General features: G+C 38.2%; 1 protein-coding gene across 4 annotated transcripts in view; it reads right to left on the bottom strand.

Moving 5' to 3' along the window:
• The window catches only part of APBA1 (amyloid beta precursor protein binding family A member 1), an 81,593-nt gene that overhangs the window by 26,061 nt on the left and 32,437 nt on the right, over positions 1-23,095 (bottom strand). For all 4 annotated transcript variants that reach the window (XM_064405103.1, XM_064405105.1, XM_064405106.1 and 1 more), the window contains exons 2-4: positions 16,523-17,727; positions 5,700-5,801; positions 2,405-2,444 (exon numbers count right to left, since the gene is read on the bottom strand). In XM_064405103.1, the coding sequence (XP_064261173.1) occupies positions 2,405-2,444; positions 5,700-5,801; positions 16,523-17,674 (1,294 nt within the window). In that variant the 5' untranslated portion in view covers positions 17,675-17,727. The remainder of the gene's footprint in view (positions 1-2,404; positions 2,445-5,699; positions 5,802-16,522; positions 17,728-23,095) is intronic.

The following is a 23,095-nucleotide window of genomic DNA, read 5'->3' as shown; positions in this document are numbered from 1 at the left end:
GGTAAAGTACTGAGTTAAATAAAAATGTTATTAAATAGACAGAGCATGGGCTCTCTTGATGGCAAAGCAACACTATTAGTCCATAGATCCTTAAAGACCCAACACCTATCAACTTCTGCGGAAAGTGACGGGGTGTGAAGTGTTCATAACCAAGCAATGCAAATCATTACAAAGCAGTACTTACGATTTGTAAGATTTTTGGCGTTGGGCAGCTTTATCTAAAAATTTTATACAAAAATACGGTGTCAAAATGTTCCATTTTGACACCATATTAAAATTGCCATGATTCAAAAGCGAGGCTGGTTAACTCAAGAAACTTCCTGTTCTTATAAGTAAGGGAAAACAACTGTTCTTCAAGACAAGTGGGAATATAAATCATATTATATAATGCTCATGGTATGTTCACATTTTATCACAAAACACCTGTGCTTATGTCTGTCTTTCTTTTTTCCTCTAAAATCAAGGGCTACCTTGTACTATTAGGTGATGGGGCTTTAAGTTCCAAGTTACTAAGAATGCCAATTTTGTTCTAACAATAACATATAAGACTAACAACCTCTCAGAATGAGCATGGGTAGCTTTGGCCTCAAGGAAAAGCAAGTCATTAATATGATTAAATTAAAAAAGAAAGACCTGGAGGCAAATATCACACTGAAACTACAAACACAGACAGACGCACACATACAAATGTTGTGATCAGGCTTGTCTTATCATTTTTTTAAATACAAAAATTTATGACAAGCAATTTTAAGATGCCAACTCCAGTGTGCAGTTTGGTCAGGCAGTACATATCTCGAAAATTGTTAAAATGAACAGTCACTGGCAAGCACATGAACTAAAGAAATTTAGTGATTTCCTTAGGGAAATTCATACATCTGGAAGTACTACATAGTTACACAGAAATCACACAGCATTTTAATGTTGCTATTTATTACTCTACACATCAAGTACTCTACACATCACACAGCATTTTAATATTGCTATTTTTTACTCTACACATCAAGGCCATTTCACCACTTCCACCACTATACTAAAGAGGTGCAAAATCTTTTATAACACAATTTCTTCTATCATTTTTATAGTACAAGTCGAAATGGGTAAAAAAAAAGTGGGCAACAGTGTAAGACTCTAAGAAAGTGCATATTAAACCCCAAAAAGGTGTGCTCCAATAGCATCAGAGGTGAACATACAAACAGCGGTGCTTTTTAGAATACCTCTTCCTTTTAGTATCTGTGACAACAAAACTATTACCTCTATAAAAACATAGCATAGGTGCTGGCAAATTTTTCCTTGGACTGCTGGTGCATAAAAATGGAACATTTGTAATTTTAAGGAATTTTGTGCTGGACCAAGCACCAAGAAAATTTTAGTGTAAGTTTTTTTTTCCCCCTAAGGCAGAGATAATTACTTTTAAAATATAGTTATATATTCCTATATATAGAATAAAGTCCCTTGATAGACAGGACTATCAATAGGAGATGAATTTAAATTATAAGAGAGATTCTTCATTGTTGCAAAATTCCAATGCTTAGCTATCAACTAACTGACATTCTGGCCAGAGACTCCGAAACAGGCAGCTTACACTCTGAAGACTAAAACAACAATTAATTTGCAGTCTAAAGTAAATGATCACATTATCAATTAAACACAGTACACTGTAAAGCAGTCCAAGGAGTGACGAGGAAGTCCATATAAAGTATTAGATAAATCAACTGTATTTCTAAAATTTCATCAAGCACATGGAACAACCACTGTCAATGGAAAAGGAAAAAAAAACCTTCTATTTTCTGCCGCTGTCATAACTGCACAGAACTTGTGTTCCTCCTGCAGTATACATAGGATGCAGACTCAAACAAAAAGTAACAGCAGGTCTTCTGGCAGGTAACTTGCTTTTTCACATTGTTCTGAAAAAAATTCAGCACTACTGAAGCCTTAACTCTGACACTGGGATGCAGTATTTAACTAAGCAGATTTTCACTGGCAGGCCTGCCCGTAAATCCAGCTGAGATTAGACTGCGCCTGCCATGAAATCAATGCTGGACAGAGCACTATAGTCTTCTTGCTTAGACTGTTTTCCTTGTCCACACACATTCCTACATGTTGTGTAAATACCATAAAAAAAGCAGTGCTTTAAGTGGTACTGAGGAAAAGATACCAACATAACTGATACAGAAACAATAAAAGAAACACCAAAAAACTAAAAGCTCCATGTTTCCGAATTTCTAAAGGAGCACAATAAGATTTAGCTCAGGTTCTAAATTAGACGCAATCTTTAATCTAAATCAGTACATCCCACCGTAGCAGCTTTTCTATTCAGCAAATAAAAGTCAAATTTTATACATTATAAATACAGGTGGGTTTTTTGATGTGAAAAAAACATTTAGAAACTGTAGAACTAGCTTACCTTCAACATACGTTGGAAATGAAGCCAAGCTTTTTCTGGACTGTAATTAAGACAAAAAGGATTTCAAACAGAACATAGCATGCACAAATACACATTAAAAATTTCTCTGTGCCAAAAAAACCCAAACTTAAATTAGCCATAGTTATTAGTAAAAAATAGAACCACTTATTATTATTTATATTTATTATTTTCAAGCTCTAAGCACCTACTAGAGTAAATTCAATGTATTCCATTTGTGTCTATTTAGTAGACCAAATATGGTAAGACCAAACTTCACTTACTTGTTGGTCTTCACTAGTACATTAATTATCTACCAATAGGTACACTACATTTAATAATCAAAAAACATGGAGGAAAGTACATAATACTTCAAAGATACTGGATCTTTCAACTACAAATAAATGCATACAGGAATATAAAAACTGCACTTTACTGTTATAATTCATTACTAAAACCATCATTAACAAAATACAGTTATTCATTAGGAATGGTTTTAGATGTATCCCTCATATTAATAGTGCCTACAAAAAAGCTAGATTTTAATAGGATAGGGAGCAGTCTCTGTTCTCTGGGATAACTGGATTCACCATGACCTCAGCACCAACCGTGCTTACACGGTGTTGAGCACAAAAACACATTTGGTAGTACCAATTACATAAATAGTGAAGGAATAAACAGAATCTTGACTTGTGCATGTAAATACATACACTAAAGTAATACCATACATCCTACTGGTATTTTCTGTGAAAGACTATGAGACTAACCCTTCAGCCACGACTTTCAGTGAGTGAGATTCACCAGTTTGTTTAATTAATAAAATAAACCACATATAAAAATTTATCAAACAAAACTGGGTGGCACTATATAATTTCTAATGGATATATAAATACCTGCTGAAATCATAGGCAGGTAAGTGGATAGTTAATGAATCTATGACTGACTGTACTAGCAGTAACTCCTCCAATAACTGCCTAATATCATTCAATTAAAAGAAAATCTATACACATGATCAGAATAATGCATAAAACCTGCAAAAACAAGTATATTTCCAGATTATATACATAGAAATATATGGCAAATTATTTTTCTTTGCAACAGGCAACTTACCAAGGTCTGTGTACTGATGGAAAACTCAGGTAAAACTAGAAAGGCGACAGTTATGTAACAGGTTGACTGACTTAACCTCAAGGAGTCTTTTCCTTCGTAAAATATGGAAAATTGATATGACAAATAATATTTTTAAAAATTATGCATGTCTTGCTATAAAATAAAATTTGTGAATTAAAAACAGAAGGCATGGGACACAGACAGCCGAGCCTGTGCAAACTTTAAGTTCTTTTTATTCCCTATGAAAATTACTAATCTGAGAATCCAAGAATCCTGTCCATCAGGCTCTGTACTAACATAAATAAAGATGTCAATAATCAATGATCTTCTGCTGCCAACACATTTAAGCTGCTGTGAGGACACGGACATGCCTTTTCACATCTGTGGCTCTTTCACCAGTTCAGATGAATGCTTCCACTGGACTACCTATCCATATAGACTCCAAGAACTGTTTGTAATAGTTGCTGATGTAGTTCTAAAGGGGTCATTCAAACATTGGGCTCTGACAGGCTTCAAGGACCAATCCCCTACAAATGAGAGACAGCTCACATACATAAATACTACACAAAGTAATTTTTTCTTTTTAAGCAGTGAACAAAGTCTTTGAAACAGATTCAGCAACTGTTCAGCACCCTTAACTAACAACTTATTTTCAGGATAGAGTGGTGCAAACCACTGTCATGTATGCCTTTATTCTCACACACAAATATAATTTTTCTTGTTCATTACCCAGGTAGAAAGGCATTCTACAAAAACCATTAGAAGAGTAAAGTAACAGGTAAAGTTACCAAGAGGTGGAAACCTACACCTTTTAATTTTACATAGCCATGAGTAACGAAATATCAAATATCAAGGTCATTAATACTTTATTACTTTCAATAATCTTGTTATCTGCTATTATAAATTTATATTTAATAAAAATGTTTCTCTAAGACCTAAAAATCCAGAAATGATGAGACTGCTTTATCACTTTTGTTCTTGCATTAGAAACACTAAAGTGGGAATTATTCCCCATCTGAGGGAAACTAATAGCCCAATACATTCTACAGTGAAACCTGGTTTACCACCTCTGTAATGATATGTAAGCACATCCTAACAATTGAAATAAACATTGTTTCATTTGTTTTCTTTTTTTGGAGAAGTTTACTGATACCTAAAAATAACTAAAATATAAAATACATAGCGATAAAGTCTGTAGCAAAGAATGCTTAAGGCTTTAATAAGCTAACATTAAAGCAGACAAAAACTTAAAGGCATGATCTACAGTTGAAAACTTCAGAATATGAAAAATTATGGGCTTTCTCAGTCTTCTGAAATTTTTCATTATTTTGTAAATGCAAATGCAGGCTGGCACAATTACATGTTACAATCTTTTCTATTCCTTGATAACTGCAAAAGTAAAAAGGAACAAATGGATTACCTGTGTTTCATTTTTAATCCACTCACAGTAGATCAGGTTTTTAATTTTGGAAGATAACTCATCCATTGCTATGAGTAACAATACAGCATTTTATTATGGTAGTTTCTAGACTGCTTTCAAGTTTATGAAAAAAAGGCAAATAAACCAGATTTTCACAGATTTTTCTGTTAGAACCTGCCACTCTACCCAAATCCCAATCCTTTTTTCAAATTATTTTCTTTTTACACTATGTGCAGTTCTATCCACACTTATTTTGTATTGGTGGAAGTACTGCAGCCAGATGAGGGGAAAATCCCCAAACTATGTAGCTTTATTCTGAGAAGCTTCGAGTCAGGAACTGAATTCTGATTAAGAATCACTTGCAGGCCACAATGACAAAATATTAAGCAGCATAATTTATTATGTAATAATTTAATTTAAGCACTTTTTCATCTGGCTGACAAGTACTCTTTCTTGGGGGGAAAAAGGAAAACACTTCTTTGTTTTGTCTCTGCTACCGAGGGGATGTTGGCTGTTTGGTAAATCAGTACCCTGCAGCCTATTAAACAAATTTAGTGACAGCTGAACACAGAGTCAGAAATGCCATGACAAGAAGTCTTCAGTACGTTAGAAATTCAGTCAGACACCCAGGTAAGCATAAAGTAAAGAAGCATAAGGAAAGGAAAAAAAAAGAAGAAAAGGGATTGCACAAGTACAAGGGAGCAAGGAAAATTAAAAGGCATAAGCAGTATGAACCAGACTGCAGCCTTTACAAAGGTTTTACTCTACCTCTTTATTAGTGGAAACCTCTGCTGTACTGCAGGCATCCTGGTGATGTTGTCTGCTTGATGATTCAGCACCGCGAGGTGAAGAGGAATCTGGAGATGGAGACTAGACATGGCAAGAAAATCAAAAGTTATTGTGAGCGCCCGATATAGAAATTATTCTTTCGTTTTCTACATCCTATGCTCTGATATTCTAACAAAGAAAAGTTATAGTCACTTAAGAGTAAGCTGTCATGGGAGACAAGTGAATTGACCTTAAGCAGCACACAGGGATTCAGCTAAAGTTTATTTAGTTGTCAAACTGTGAGAAATTAATAAAAGACTGAAACTTCCCCAAAAACACTTAGGCCCCCAGGTATTATTAACCTGAAGTGCTAAACTAATCTAATCTGAGCAGAGGAAGGTCACAGCAGTTGTCCATAAAGGTTATTCCATTATTTTAGAAAACAACTTTTATCAACTGTGCAGAGTAATATTGAAGTATTCAAGATTTTATTGATATATTCAATGACAATTCAATACCAGTATAGTCAAGAACTGGGATTCCTCAATCTAGATACAGTAAAGACTTGGAAAATATTCAACAGTTCATGCTGTCAGCTCAGTACATGCTCTTTAGATCAGATTTCCTCATTCTTCTCCTTTTTCCATAAACAATTCAGTGGAGAAACTGTCTATGTGATTGACCAAGAAGTATCTTGATAAAGGGGAAGAATGTTCTTGAAAAGGATATTCTAATCATAGACAACTCCTAATGAATACTGGTGATCATAAAAAGCTGTAGCAAGGTATCTGAAGTACAGAGCAGGGGGTCCTGGTATGAGGGTGTGACACACTCAAGAACACAGAATGTGGAATTAATGAAGGTGACCGAAATGAAAGAGTACAAAGCTTTAACCCAGCAGACATTTTTAGAGGCAGATTTTAAGGAGATGCCTAAAAAATATGTCTGCCCAAGCCAAAATGGAAATCCTCAAAAGGGAAATTTAGCATTTACCTACAGCTGGGTATTCAGCCCAATAGCCGTGGCATTCTACACACTCCTTTAACATAGGAAGAATGCAGCTCTAGTTGTGCCAGCTCAACAGTTCATCACTGATGGCAAAACAAATCATGCTACTCTCATATTTTCATAAACAGTGTGACATAGCTTTTCTCTGAGCCAATGAGTCCTATCAGAAAAGGGATAAATTTCCAGGGGCCTGAGCTGGCAGCAGCTCCACCCTCATACTCTGCATCTATTGCAGCTGAAAAATTTGGTTCCATGAAATAGTCTATAAAAACCCTACAAAACAAAACCAGGAACAAAAACTAAAACCCCAAACATCTAAGTTTCTCTTAGCCCCCCTTAGATATGAAATGAAACAAGAAAACATAACTCCCTTCTCCACTTCCTTCTCTTCACAGACATTCCTCTATCTCTCAGCTAATAACTAAGTACTAAATTTATGGTTAACTAATAGATGCTTCCAAAGAGCTAAGAAGCAATTCTTTTAGATATCTCCTGTGTTAAAGAGTGGTCCCTGCATCTCCCTGTACTTTGAATCACAACTGCAAGACAGAAGAAGATGCAGCTGTGAAACAATCTCCAGAAAGCTGGCATGTGGTTCCACCATCAGACTGAAGAATTACTTGCCACACAGAGCACATGAGCAGGGGCTGTGGGAGAGATACAGGCTCCCTTGAGTTGCTCTGTAATTACCAGTCAACAGTGCAACTGCACAAATAGCAACTCCTATTTACATAAGAAAGAGTTTTCATGGTGCTCACATTCTTATTATTATGCAGTATTTATGTATTAGGAATAAATTTAAATGGTGCATTATACTATCAATACAATAATGGCATCTAGACATTGTAGCATTCAGCTTTAAACAAGAAACAAATCAAGTTATGGCTGAGATGTGTACGTGCATGCACACAAAAGCGCTCTTTATGATGGCTGAAAACTCTCATATTCACATACTGAAGGATAAAGATTAGTGATTTCATTTAAACCAGACAATTAGCATTAAGAAATTGCACATCACTTCAAATGTACTAGCAGTTACTCTAGTAGCACTGTAAGTACCTTTACTCAGGTACTTTTATCTACAAAGTGTCAGAACTACGTTATTACATGCCTTTCTATATGTTCAAATACAGAGTCTGAATGTCTGCTCAAATATGTGTTTTGGGCGAGAAAAACCCCCGAACAGCAACAACCAAACAAACAACACCCTCCAAAACCAAACCAAGAACCAGAACTACCAAACCCAAATATCAAACATCTTACAAAGTCTGCTGCATGACAGGACATGAGAGCTGTCCTTGAAAACATCTGTACAGGAAAGTCCAGTCTTTGAAGAATTAACACTCAGATCTCTTTGACACCAAAATGCATTTTTGGAAGTACTGTATATAACATACAAGAAAAGAATGCAGTCACAACAATAACAAGAAATAGTTTGATGGATCACAGTAAATAGATAATTTGCACAGCTGCTCTAAACAAAGTCTAAAATAAAGGCTTAGTGACTATTTCACTGTCATTTGTTATTAACAAAACAAGTTTTAGAAGCCTAACAAAGTTGTTGTCAGAAGAAACACAGTAAAGTCACATGATGCATGCTCTTATTAGGCACAGAGGTCTATCAATGGATTTTTTTTTTTTACATGAAGCAGTAAAAGACTGACAGCTATCCTTTTTTCCCTTTAATATCTACTTACATTTTTCTTATGATACTCAACCTGGTACATCCAAAAATTCTCCATCTCAATTTTGGCGTTCTTTGACTCTAACTAAAATGCAACCCACTCCACCTCAGAAACCTTCCTTGCTCTTGTGCAGAGGGGGTTAGTAAAGGACCTTGTAAAAGGAGAGGATTGTGTTGCATCTAACCTATCCAAGTCAATCAGCTGCTTCCTATACAGCTCATGAAGGGACATGTAACTGACACTGAAACACTGAAACTCATAGAAGCTGTATTGCTTTATGTGCTTTTAGCAGCAGATCAATTGAAGAGAGTACAGCTCATGGGTCACATAGGCTATGACAGAAGGGATGACATCATAGAGACATAGAATCTTTTATATTGGAAGGGATCTTAAAGATCATCTGAATTTTACTGCCCTGCCATGGACAGGACACTTTCCAATACACTGAGTTACACAAAGACCCATCCAGCCTGGCCTTGAACAATTCCAGGGATGTGGCACGTGGATAAACTGTGCCAGTGCCTCCCCACTCCCATGCTAAACAATTTTTCATGGTATCTAATCTAAAGCCACTCTGTTGATTTGAAGTGGTCCACCCCTGTCCTGTCACTACATGCCCTTGCAAGAAGTCTTTCACTGATGAGCATCCCTAAGTGCTTACCTGCAGAGCTGCTCTCAATTAACTATTTATTCTTCCAGTTTGTGTTTCGGAGTGCCCTGCCCATGTGCAGGACGTTGCACTTGGCCTTGCTGAATTTCATAAGGCTCTCACAGGTCAGGTCCACCTCTCAACCCTACCCATGTCCCTCTGGATGGCAACCCTTCCCTCCAGTGTGCTGACCACACCACTCAGCTTGGTGCTGGCAAACTTGCCAAGGGTGTACTCAATCCCACTGTCCATGTTGCTTGCAAAGATGTTAACAGTACTAGTCATGTTTTGTTTTGAAAAAGGTAGTTTATTCAGAGTTTTTTTATATTACCATATGTGTGGACAAACCCACAAATGCTTCAGAAATTCAAGATTCACTTAAACAACAGGACATTACTTATTTGACACTAATGTCTACCTACAGGTATATATGGGCACAGGTATGGCAAAGTCTCCTTGTACATTATTAGCTCAGGAGACAATCGGATAAAGCAAGGGTTTAAATTTTATTTATTTTAGAGACAGTGCACTGAAAAGAACCCACACAGTATTAGAAAAGGTCAAAGCACTATGGATTCTTCAGGTTCAATACACAAGTATAGCCAGATGCATTCTATCACAAGAACCGCCTTTATCAGGACAACTATGGCAGTAAATCCCCAAGGTTTTAGGCCAACTATGTGATGGCAGTGTCCTCTGTCATTTGTACAGCTCAAATTCTGTTCACTAAAATACAGACTGAGACCATACGGCATAAATACCCGTAAAGAATTAAGCTAAAAGCTAATGATTATTGGTTGTCTTTGTTGAAAATTTGTTTTAAGTACAGTGCTAAAAATGGTGGGCTTGATAAAAATGGTACCAACTTAGCACTTTACACATACCTGCATACTGTGGCACAATCTATGCAATTCAACTTATAATTTTGACATATGGCTTTAACTATGTACTGTAGTTCTGGTATAACTGCCTCTGCACATACCCCGTGCACTTACCTATCAGTTTGCTGGGTGGTCCAGGACCTGCCCCCTGTCAGTTTGTGCATACATGATAGGACAAGATGACCTGAGAGAAGGTTATTGGCTGAACCGCTCCTTCAGAACAACACATCTGATTGTTACAGCACCTCTCCACAGAAGCATTTCAGGCAGCCTAAAGAGATTTCCCCAAAAGGCTCCTCCTGTGCCCAAGACAACTGGTAAGCACCATTAATCAATTCAATTACCACCCTGGGTAGTTAGCATCTGAAGTGAGGGGCTCTGTCAACAGGCAGCTGTTGGGCCAGGCCTCTGCTGACTGACCCAACACCTGACCCATGCAGTTGCTGCCACAGAAATGACCAATTTGCTTATGGCTAAGACACTTGCTGGTAGTCAACAGAAATCATTCCTGCCTATGCAGATAACACCACATACAACAGTCTTATTACACATTTAACAAAGGAGGTGTTTTGTACATGGCTTAAGGTAAACAATAGCAAGGGATCAGACATGCTGGAGCAATCACATAGGATCACAGACCAACTGTATCTAAGAACAAATGCCGTTTGGGAAGTCATGGTTTGTGGAATTTCCCCTGATCCAGGTGATGATGTTCTGAAAAGACAGAGCCTCCTGTCACTTACCACCATCAGGACAACAAAAAATAATCCCACTTCAGAGACCTGACTCAGTGCTGGCTGCTTCTTTGAGTATGGACTTCCTTAGCCATAGTTTCACTTTGACTTCCAGTGCAGTTTTATGTGTGAGTCTGAAAAAAATCACTGTGGATTCCTCCTGCGTGTTCAGAAGATTTTAACTATAGCAAGTACTGTTTTAGTTTCCAACACAGAAAAATCAAGTTATTTTAATCTTTCAATAATTTAAAAATATAATCAAACAAAACAATATTCAAGGGGTTATGTATCCAATGCTCACCATGTTTAAAACCAAGCAACTCTGGGAGTTTATTGGCCAGTAAATCTGGGAGTGTTTGTCTCCAAACAGACCAATTGCTAAATTGAAGTCTTCTTCTGTGTGACTGATGAATAAAATGCTTGGTGTTTTAGTTTGCTTTGGTTCTTCAGTGATTTTTGCTTGGGGGATTTGGGGCTTTTTGCCCTGCATAAACTGAAGTCTGGGTCTCTCATAAATGATGGAAAGCTGACCTACAGTTTGTGTGCTCAACCAACAGTTTTAAAAGACCAACTCAGAAAAAAACTCAACAATATACTCTCAATAAAAATTCATCTTTATTTCAATTGTTTCCTTTCACTTTTTCTCCTCAGTTCATTTATTACTGAAGCCTGCTTAATTATTTAAAAGACTTCTCCATTGCCTTTTAATAATACATTACTCCTGCTGTGGAAGAAGTGAGGCAAATTCATCTCCATGAAAACACTGAGGTATCCAAATTGAGAAAATCCTGCAACTGAGAAGGCAAGGGTTGAAATGAAATATACATAATCAAAAACAACAGAGAAGCACAACAATGCAGCTCAGTTCTGCTCCACCTGGCAGATTTGTCTTCAGTTCTGAATTTCTACTTCACAAATCCAAACCACCCATATATGTGATTTTACTATGTGTTAGGGTTTATTCTAACATTTCACCACTTCAAATGTCTGCAAAGGAACAGAGATTATAAACACCAGTGACAGGACAACATGAACAAAACTTGGTTTTCAGATCTTTAACCCTGTGGATAACTGAACAGAACTCAGAAAAAAGTCATGGTAATTGGTTCTCAAATTGGTTATTTCAACTTCCAAACCACTGTTTTCTTCTGATTATGGCAGAGTTGAAGCATTCAGGCTGCTTCCACTCTATTTAATTCACAGACCAAGAAATTGTATCTGACTTTTTGAGCCTTTAAGTGCTTTTCTCTGTACGTTTTTTTACATCCACAACATCCGCAACTAAGTAAGCCACTCTTCTCAAAGCTCTGTAACAAAGATACTTTTTTTCCATACACTTTAAACACCAGAATATTTAATTGCATTTTGAATTATCTACTACACAAAACTGAAATCCTTTCCACTTGAACATGTGGATGAACATTTATCCTCAAATCCAGATCCATGCACTGCATATCTTCTATTAAGACCTTTAAAGACCACAATTTCTGTGCTTGGCTAGGCACATTCACAGCAGGTTTCCAGTGGAGAATCTGACAAGAATAGTGGGCAAGAGCTACCTAAATGGGATATGGGCCTACCCTTCCAGCGAGATAACTGTGTGCATCTAAAATGTATTTTCCTAAAGGGTCCCTTACTCCACTACTCTCAGGCACAGGTGTTACTACAAGGTTCATGCTTAACCTTTTTCATAGCTCCAGCTACTAACTTTTCATCATATTTCATTATGATGAAAAGGCTGAGAGAATTGGGATTGTTCAGTCTGGAAAAGAGAAGGCCTTGGGTAACCTAAGTGCAGCCTTCCAGTGCCTGAAGGCTGCCCAAATGAAAGCTGGAGAGAGATTACATGCAAGAGTATGTAGTGCCAGGACAAGGGGAATGGCTTCAAACTGATAGAGGGCAGGTAAAGATTAGATAATAGGAAGAAATTCTTTATTGTGAAGATGGTAAGGCACTGGAACAGATTGCCCACAGAAGATGTGGCTTCCTCATCCCTGGAAGTGTTCAATGCCAGACTAGATGGGGCTGTGAACAACCTGGTCTAGTGGGAGGCTGGAACTAGATTATCTTTAAGGTCCCTTCCACAACAAACCATTCTATGACTTCCTGATTTTATGAGTGAACAAAATCTCTCCATTTCACACTCAAAAACCACAGTCTTGTTCCACAAGAAGCAACAATGCAGTCCCACAGTCTTTTCCATCAAGGGTCAGTTTCCTGATGCCACATTCCTTGCAGCTGTGCAGCTGTAACTGCTATTGTATTTGAAAAAGAGATCTTCATGAAGCCATATCCAAATGATGGTCTGCTTTGGTTCAAAAGGTTTCTGATAAACAGACTTTGGAAATATGTGCCAATTGTACAGATCTCATTTGTGTGGCAAATGTTAAAAATACTCTTACTGCCTTTATTCAAAAGACACTGAGAATTTTTCAGCTTTTACCAAATACACAAGTACAACACCTTCCCCACAAACTCACTGGCCAGACCACCTCTGATTCAAGTGAAAACATGCATCATTAAACCAGGGTGCACAAAGTACACAGCAGCTAATACTCTCCATTGTTAAATATTAAACAGGTACCTCTTTAAACTATTTATTTATTCACAGAAGTCTGCTACCTGCCTCCTACACCACAGGACTACCAGAGTTTATTGCAGCAGAATTGTCCATGGGCAGTGAGCAATTTACTTTTCTCATACACCTTACCAAACACTTCTTTTGAAAAGAAATGTCAAGGAATGACTGATAATCCTGGTAGATTAATCTGTGAATAAAACTGGAATCAATCCACACAGATACAGCGATCTGTACCTTTCTTACTGTCAGAGTCATTGCATGTCTTTCCTAGCAGTCCCAAACTATACCTAGCTGCAGGCCAGCTAAACACTTCTAAATTATTAGCTTCTTAAAATACTCTCTGGACACTTCTAAATGGCATCCTACCAAACATTCTGCTGTGAATGCATTATTCAAATGCTTAGCACTGCGGAGTAATAGTCACTTTCTTGGGAAAAAATGCAAAGGAGACTTGTATTTAATGAGCCTCAACCACAAATCATTCTTCTTGCTTCACTGGTCTCCAGTGGACAGCTTCTAGCTCTGTTGTTTGTGTCTAAAGAAGTCTTATGTACCACATAATTCAGAAGGCAATATTATTAGAAATATTTTCAGGTAAGTTCTATCTCTTAAAGAAAACTGTTTAACATAATTTGAGGGTAGTTTTCAAAGTAGACCTGCAAAATAATTGAAGGCAAAAAAAGCATCCAATTTGCATTATTTAGCTCTAGCAATTTGATACTTCTGGGGCAAGAAAATGGTGTCTGCCTGAAGGTAAAAACACTCACATTTCCAGGCCAATACTACAAATCAGACTGAAAAACATTTCTGGCATATACCGGTTACACTGAAAAGCCCCCATCTGAGATTGTGTTTTTTTCTTGAGGAAGACAGAAGAACAATTTACAATTAGATGAATGGGGTCCAATTACATTTTTATTACAATGACCACTTATGGTCACTTAGTCAACACAAGCTATTTTTGCCCAATTTACAGCTAAGCAATTCTAGGAATGCTGCTTTAAAGAATCAGACAATTTTTGAGTTGCCATCTAAATTAAAGAATCCAGTAAAGCAAATATATATCTCTTCGGGAAAAACAAAATTCCTAGTCAGTCCCAAGTCCCTTCTACAAGTCTTCTCCTCAATCTGCTATAGATCATCTAAATTATTTGTGTAATTTACTTCTTCCTTCCGAGAACACAGATTTATTGTGCATCTCCAACCATCACTTCTCTCTTTGCTGAGCTATAACAACTGTAATTATAAATCACTGTTTTGATTTCAGCCAGCCCTGAAAATTTCAGTCAGGTTCTTATCTGACATGGTACAAAAAATACTGAATGAGGGATCAAATTTTTGGTGCAAAATGGGAACCTCTTTGTACTTCAATATCTAATGTATGCAGAGTCCAATAAAAACACTGTTTTGCTCAGTATGTGAGCATACCAGGCTGAGTCATATCAGCACATCTCAAAAAAGTTCAATTCTGCAAGATGCACCTGGGTTTTGGAAAGCAGGTGAAGCACCTCCAGAAGAACTTGATGCTCTCAGGATCCACAGCCTAATATCACCAAGACCATCACGGCACTCTGTTACAATCAGTTAAGAACCAACAGGAAGTTCTTTGATCTTCCAAGCAGTAACAGCATTTTCAGACAATACGGTAAATAAAATGTGTAGAAAAGATAATGTGATCTATTTGAAAATGAGGACAGAAATAATTTTAGTTTTGTAAACTTCTAAAGTTAAGTTAAAAATGATTCCACACAAAATAATCCAGGAAGATTTCTTTCCCCATATGACTGCAAATCAACTCTGTAACAGATATAACTTTTAAAATATTTGTAGAAATAAATTTTGCAATATAGTTGTTTGTTTGGGCTTTCTTAAAGATTCAATTAGATTTTCTATTAAGAATCAAGAAAAAACCCTACAACACCCTCATCACTGTGTTTCTAACAGTTTTGCAGGAAAAAAAATCTGGAAGCTGTATGTATCAATCGGTTTGCATGTTTTTACAGCACCCTAAACACCATGCTCCAGAAATCTCTTCCTATCTGTGGAATACTAGCCTTCCTCATTTTGAAGAGAGATAAAAAATCAGAAGCCTCTTATACATATATCTGGCATGTGATCTTTTTTCACCATCTGAATTCCCTTTGCATTAACTGAAGTGTCTTGAATAGTTCCCATGTATTCCTAAAATGTGACAATAATTCATTCTAAAATACCAAAATAACACACAAGAAGTTCTACTTCTGTTGTTCTTCAAAAAACCCAAACAAAAAAACCCCCAAAACAACAAAAAGAAAACCTAAAAACAAACAAAAACCCAAACCCTCCTCCCACCCCACCCCAAAAAAAACCCAAAAAAACCCCACAAGAACCTAACCCAAACAAAAGATCACAAAACCTATTCCACAGCAATATAGACGAACGGAGCAATGTTTGCAGGTACTTGCCCTTGAAGTATAACATAGGAACATGTAATAGACTTTTTGGTCAGTGTATTAAGCCTACCAGCTCTTTTCATGTCAGGCATAAATTTAACCCATTCAACAGTTGCTTATGAGTTTATTTTATAAAATAATGCAGAAAACTCATAAAACTTGTAACTATTAACTTAAAGACAGCTGGAACCACAATCTGGTAGACAACGCTGATCCAAATTAAACCTCATGCCAAAAGTACACAATTTCAAAAATGCTAAAGCTTAAATCTGAACAACTGCCTTCAATACTCAGGTTGCTTTAAATACCTCTTTACATTGATAATGTAATACACTGAGGTCTGTAATACACTGAGTTCCAGAGACTTCGAGTTGACATGCAAGTTTTCTAGAATATGAATCTGACTATGCTATCATCATAAAGAATATTGCCAGATTTCTGACAGAACTGTTGGGACTGTTACATAACAGAACATGAAACCTAGAAACTTAAGAGTTAACAGAAGCATACAAAGACAGTAGAAAACTGTTTGGTTGCTATCCTAAGTTATATTATGGCAGTCAAAAAATATAACAGCATTTGTTTCAGAAAAGACACATAAAGAGCTTCATGTGACAAATTCTTATACATCATACCTGAAGTGCCAGCAGAGTTAAATGAAGAAAAATCTGGCTACTTGATAATGCATGTTTACTTCTCTTATGCTCTCTATGGTACAAATTTAAAACAAAGCACTTTTTCAAGAATAAGACACAGAACAAGAATATAATGCACCCTCCCTCACTGCCATGCATGTCACAGTTAAAAGAATTAGACACATATAACCTGAGAGGTGAAAGCTTTGTGTACTCACATCCCCATCTAGTGGCCTCTGGTCATCAGAATCCCTGGATGGACTGATGTCCTGCCGCATCACCCAGATAGGCTCCTTAGGTTCATCAGGGGTATAAGGAGAACGGATGGTCCTCGTCTTCACTTCCTCAATAGCTTCTTTAATATCCTTGATGGCCAGTGAAATTGCATCTCTTTTTTCCTTGCTGTACCTCTGTACAGATTCTCCCGAGCCAGATGTAACTCGAGAACCAGATGTTAGCTGGCCATTACTTTCATGCCCACCGCTGACAAGAGCCTGGCCATGCTCCAAACTCTGCTCTGACTCTGGCATGTCTTCAGCTGCCTTATCTAAGCTCTGGGAGCTCATGCTCTGCTTCACCTCTGCTACAATCTGATCTATGTCCTCCTCTTGTTCGTAACTATCCATTCTTGGGTAGGGTGCAAACTCTGCTTCTTTTTCAGGGCTGTCAGACTCTCCATCAGACCGTTCATCATAATGGTGAAGGCGGGCACCAAGTGCCTCCTTGCGGTAATTGTCAGCTTCCTCCCTCTCCCGCTCATATTGCTGGATGCCCTCTCTAACATCAAGATCTGGTGTGTCTCCTATTTCCTCATACACATGCTCCTGCAGCCCATAGTCAGCGTAAGCCTCGGCATACTGTTCATCCTCTCCTCGGTGGAAGAGGCGATGTGTGTAGACATAACCCGAGTAGGCTGCATTCATGGCTTCCTCGTGCTCGATGGAATGGAAATGTAAGTGATTGGGCAATGTTCGGTTATGAATGGCCTCGCCATGCTCAGCCTCGGCATTCTCTGTGTACTCCTCAGACTCAGGCCTGTACTGCACTGCATATGCACTCTCATCCTCATTTTCCTGCACTCTCTCAGCATCGTAGCTGTCCTCCACTGTGGCGATCACATCTCCTTCTGCAGTATCTGTGTGATTGTGGAAACCACTCTCAGTGCTGGCTGACCGAGCTAACATGCCTTCCTCCTCCTGCCCAGACAGGCCCACGTGGCTGCTGTTGATGTGCCTTGGGTAGCGAACCGCATACCTCTGTTCCTCTTCCACCTCTGAGTGCTCCAGGTCAGCTTCCACTGACTCACTCACTGCTCTGTTTGCTGGCTCTTCACAGATCTCCCCCTCAGGTGGTCCAACCAAATGGTTCATGGCAAGTTTTGGAGAGTAGGTCACTTATTCTGCTGACATTCTGTCTATCACAGCTGAAAAGAAATTAAAAAAAAACAACAAAATGTTTACATTTGACATTACTCCCAGTAAAAAAACTGGAGTTAATAAACAGAAGCAACAAAATGCACCCTTCCTTCCCAGCAGACAAACATTTGACTCAGCTCTGCAGTCAGGTAATAGATAGCACAACAGCATCTCCCATGCAAATGATCTCCAACAGGAGCAACCAACAACAACACCCTTGGGGACTGCACTTCCCCCTTGCATGGACAAATTCTTCATGGAAGTATAATTTCCAAATAACCCCTTGGAGATACCTGCCACTGCAGTGGCATTACAATGATGCTGTCATATTAGAAAAGTTGATTTTTGCCAGGAACTGAACCATGGCAGAGATGGCAGAAATATTTCACCTTAGTGAAATTATTATTGAAAGCACTTATTGAAAGTGCTCCAGCACTTTCCCCACAGATCACTAACTTGGAGCAAAGGAAAGCTGCTGCAATGTAAAATAGCAGATTTAGTCCTGTAACAGGAGTCTGCAGCTGCTCAGATACATGAGAGTTATGCATTCAATACTTCTTCACTATGACATCTTCAGGTGAACTAGTCACCCTATGCACTTTTAAAAAATCAGCAAAAATTAAAGTTCTACTCTCAGGCTGCAGAACATCTGCAGCACCTGTTTCTCCTTCGTAGAGAAGAAACAGGTCCTTTCTCTTCTTCTTCCTAGATACAACACAGTTATCTTCCTGGAATCTACCTATAATCAGTTTAAGATGGCTTCCTTCCTAAACATGGTGAAGACATTTCTAATATCCGTAACCATGACTGCATTGAGACTACTGGGGCATCTCAGCCTTGCTAACTGAGTAAAAAATCTCAAAAGGTCATATGGTTACTAGAGAAGTCTGCCAATAATAAAAAATATGCAGAGAACAGAAACAGGCATATCTAGCTCATAAGGTTTTCTTTTTATAAAACACCTTCAGCTACTTGGAACCTTGTCCTATGTGTTTAAGATGCAGTGTCATAAAGAGGACATGTCACATCCTTTTAGCTACCAAAATCAAGCCACATATCCACATAATCAAGCCACATAAATAAAATACAGCTCTAACTTGTGACTTACTGACAAGTACTAAAAGAAAAGGTACCTATTGAAAGACTGCTAACTTGAAGGATTTATAAAAGCATGTGTCAATAGCCAACTAAAAAAATTAATGTGAATGTGAAATAGAACTTGGACCAAATCTAGTAAACTGAGGCAGAGAGGCTCAGGTGGCACTTTGCTGACTAAATGAGCTCTGTGCAGAAGAGCAGTAGGAATAACTTCCTGAGAGGAGAAAGCAACAGCAAATTCAGTTGCTCTCTATCAGAAAAGTTGATAGGCAGGCAAGCCAAGGTATGAGTCACACTAAACTTACACAGGAAATACAGAGGGTGCAGCTTCCAGCTCAGTGAACACTCCTTCCTTTTATTACATCTAACATTTTAGCCCTTTAAACACAGGAGTCCTTAAACAAAATTACAGTTGTAAAGTAATAGCTAATAAATCATATTAGGTGGACCAACAAGGATGCTGTACACAAACTAATAATCCCTTTTCGAAATAACTATGCAAAAAGCCAGTTTGTTTTTCTCAGCTAATGAAAGTGAGTTAATAAGGTTTCAGTGACAAGATAAAGTCTTTTCCAGCTAAGACTTCCAAGGTATTAGGAAAGAATGGGCAGAATACACGTGTATATACTGGTGTGCACCAGAACTAAACACTCTTCCCCCCACACAGCATATAGCAAGAAAGCAAGAACAACAATAGCTTTCCACTTTTAGCCCAGAAAAAGGGTGAGGATGCCAAGGTGCAAGAACTCTTTGAAAAGTCCTTCCCAAGGAGGATTAGAGCACAGGAATACATTCAGCGCAGGTAGCTTAGTTTGTACCCTGCAGTGTGAGCTGCAGATTGAGCTCTGGGTGGCAGGAGTCCCAGGCAAGAGGCCAGAAGTGCCAACTCTGCAAAACACAGGACACAAAGATGCTGGCCAGATGGATGGACAAGATGGATACTGAGACACAGCCGGAGTCAATGACTCAGGAGGGGAAGTGAGACTTTGGCACACTTGGACTGTGAGGGGACAAGAGCTGGGGCCTCCTTTCTCCAGGCCCCCTCCTCAGAGGCTCAGAGCTTGAGCTGTTTCTGTGTTATGGCACCATGAATAAATGCCTTTATGGAAAGAGACATCCAAGCCTCTGCTGTGGGAAACCTGGGGTCACCAGCTAGGAAACCTGGGCTGGCCCTGTAAGAGTGTGTACGAATCAGGTCCCTGGAATGGCCACCATGAAGGGTGGTGGCCTCCATCCCAGCTGTGACAGGCCCTGGTGGTGGAAATGTGACTGTCAGAGTCTCGTGAATGGTCAGGCTGGGAAGGTTCTTTAACATGACCTGCAGTCAATTAAGTAAATTATAAAATTTCCACTCTTCTCCACATGGAGAGAACTAGGCTAAAGTAGAGGGTTGATTTAAAAATCTATATAAATTTCTTGCATTCAACTAGCCCCTGACTTGTCATTGGTCACCCTCAGAAAAAGGGTAGTGCTAGTCAAAACAAATCAAGTTACAGATAAACAAAGGATCAACTTTCTTAAGTTTTATCACATGTATCCTGATCCATCTTTAACTTAATTATGTTTTTAGAAAAGAAGGCAAAAAAATTGGCTACATGAAGATTACTCAAGTCAAATAAGGTATCAAATGCCACAGTTTTTATTATAATAAAAGTACTGATAATTGCTGAAAATAAGTTATCCTGTTTTAGAAGTCTTAGTACACGCTTGCAACATAATGAGTTTTGTGGACAGATGGCATCGTTGACATGTCTTAGAGAGATTACAAACCACACAAAATATGGCTAAAAACACCTGGGAGATCCATAATTTTCCTTCGACAAAGTTACAGCTTCCAAAGTTCCATGTGTAAAATTTTTCTCGTTTAACGGACTCTCTCAGCTTGGTTTCAACTACTGATATTCCAAAACGTTCAAGTTGCATATTTTGAAGGTATGAGGAGGAAATGTTAAGCTTTACTAAAAGCTTTTTACTGAAAAACACCCTTCTGTTTGCCTTTCCTCCTATAAATTAAATTTCAGCTTTCAACTTTGAAAACAATAACTTATTATTTATTTTGAAATCTTAAAAAAATCTTACTTGTTTCAAAGTAAGTTGACTTAGAAATCTGATCTGAATGAATGGCCTCAGGTCATCTCAGTCCCAGTAACCTTCAATGAAAAGTAAGCTTCTGACTCAAGAACATTTATTTTACTGTTTAACAATCAGTCTTGAGAGAGTGATTTAATGAACACCCGTGAAGAAGTTACTAAACCCCTGCTTATACATGACAGCTGGAAGACTATTAAACCCTGCTTATTTTATTCTTGGTCGCTCTTTCCTCAAACAAATACAAGGCCTGCCTGATCTTTCCCATCTGATCTGCAAAAAGCTCTTTATTTCCTGCAAGCAAACAAAAATCAATAATCTACATAAAATGCCATAGACAGAAGACAATATAAGCAAGAGAGGTTATCCGACCTTGGAAATAAAGACAGCACCCATTTGAATGATATTACAGTCTCACATTAATTACCCAGAACAGCAGCTGTGCTCTGGTAATCAAACATATTTGGGAAAGTGTCCTGTAAGCACTCTTAGCTTTTTTGCACATAGGACTTGATGGATGAATCTGTCTCCACAGCAGAGAAATCAGAGGTTGATTACTACTGCAATTAACTCTTTGCTGAAGGTTAAACTACCTTCCTGTCTGTAAAGAAGAAAAAAAATAATGTATCCATATATTTCTTAAGCAACATAAAGCTGAAAGTTTAAGAATTTTTTTCTGCTACTTTAAAACACTATCAAAGGGCAGACTATCATCCTAGAGCAAGAACTAAACACACATGCCAAATTCCACTCAGGAAAAGATATGCAGCAAGAAATTGTGAAAGTGTGAGTATTCAGATTTCAATTTGGTTTGCTATTTCTTACCCAAGTCCAGATGAATAATCGTTTGATTTCTTGTATATGTAGGCAGAAAGGAAACAATTATTATTACTATTATTATTACTATTATAAATATTATTTTAATGGTTTCTTTTATATGAGCATTATACATCATATTTCCGTAATTTAACGCTGACTTGAACAAAAGCTCAAACTATTGATGCATCTGTATACTATGGTTAATGTTTCAAAACAAACCTGTGTGCCACATGGAACCTAGACTACACACACACACACGTTTTTCTACCACATAAAGGATAACAGGATAACTCAGGAAGAGACCACAGGAGGTCCCCACTCCAACCCTGCCCAAAACACAGCCAGCTTTGAGCTAAGACCAGGTTTATCAGGGCCTAATCTAGTTGGGGTTTGATAACCTGCAAGAATGGTGATGGCAACAGCTTGTCTGGGCTCCAATGCCAGCAATGGACTGTCCTTGCAGGAAAAATGTTTCTTCCTTACAGTCAGTTTCATTTTCCCCTGTTTCAGCAAGCCTCAGCTTCCTCTAACCCTCCCTCCCACACACACTATTGTGAAGAGCCTGGCTGCATCTCCCCTATCCCATGGGCAGTTGACATGGAAGCCATCCCTCCTCTTAGCTGAAGCAGGCCTGGTCCTGCAGCCTCTCCTGCATTTCTTGTGGCTTCCCATCATTTCCCACCAGTATCATTCCTGTATCAGGGACTCAAAAGGGAGGCAGTACCCAGATGGGTTCTGGCAGGCTCTGAGCAGAGGGGATAGTTCGTATCCTACCCTGGCTCTCAGGATCATGTCTGTCTCATACTGCTGCAGCTGACTCCTATTTTACTGCCTGGGCCTTGTCCCAGATCTGCTACTTGTCCCCACCAGACCCAGCCTGTATCATCATGAGGGGTATTTACATACACATGTATTGTGGTTTTTGTAATTATTTCATTTATAACAAGCATAACTGTTTCTTCTTATTTGCCAGTTGAACATGCCAGCAAAATAGTTTTGTCTTCCTTAAAATACTTCAGCCACATTCATCCATGTCTTCCATGAAAAACAGCTATTCTTTTAACATACTTACACATAACTCCAAATGAGACTAGGAATACAGAGCCTTCTGACTGAATTTTCAAAGGCATCCCACCTCAAGCAGAAGTCTTCTTGGCACACTCTCTGAGGAATTTCATAAAGCACCTCTGTTTTTCCTGACTTCAGCAATACATCAATGTTTCACTTGTACAGATCTCAACAAGGCGTATGAACACAAGCTAGCTCTCAAAAAACCAACACAGTCTTTTAGCAAACAGATGACTTTGACAACCACCTTAATTTTTTTGTTTTGTTTTGTTTTAAAAGCCCCTATAGTAGGAAATTTCTGAG

The sequence above is a fragment of the Passer domesticus genome, chromosome Z (genome assembly GCF_036417665.1).
Source record: "Passer domesticus isolate bPasDom1 chromosome Z, bPasDom1.hap1, whole genome shotgun sequence".
NCBI classification, from domain to species: domain Eukaryota; kingdom Metazoa; phylum Chordata; class Aves; order Passeriformes; family Passeridae; genus Passer; species Passer domesticus.
This window is presented reverse-complemented; position numbering and strand designations above follow the sequence as displayed.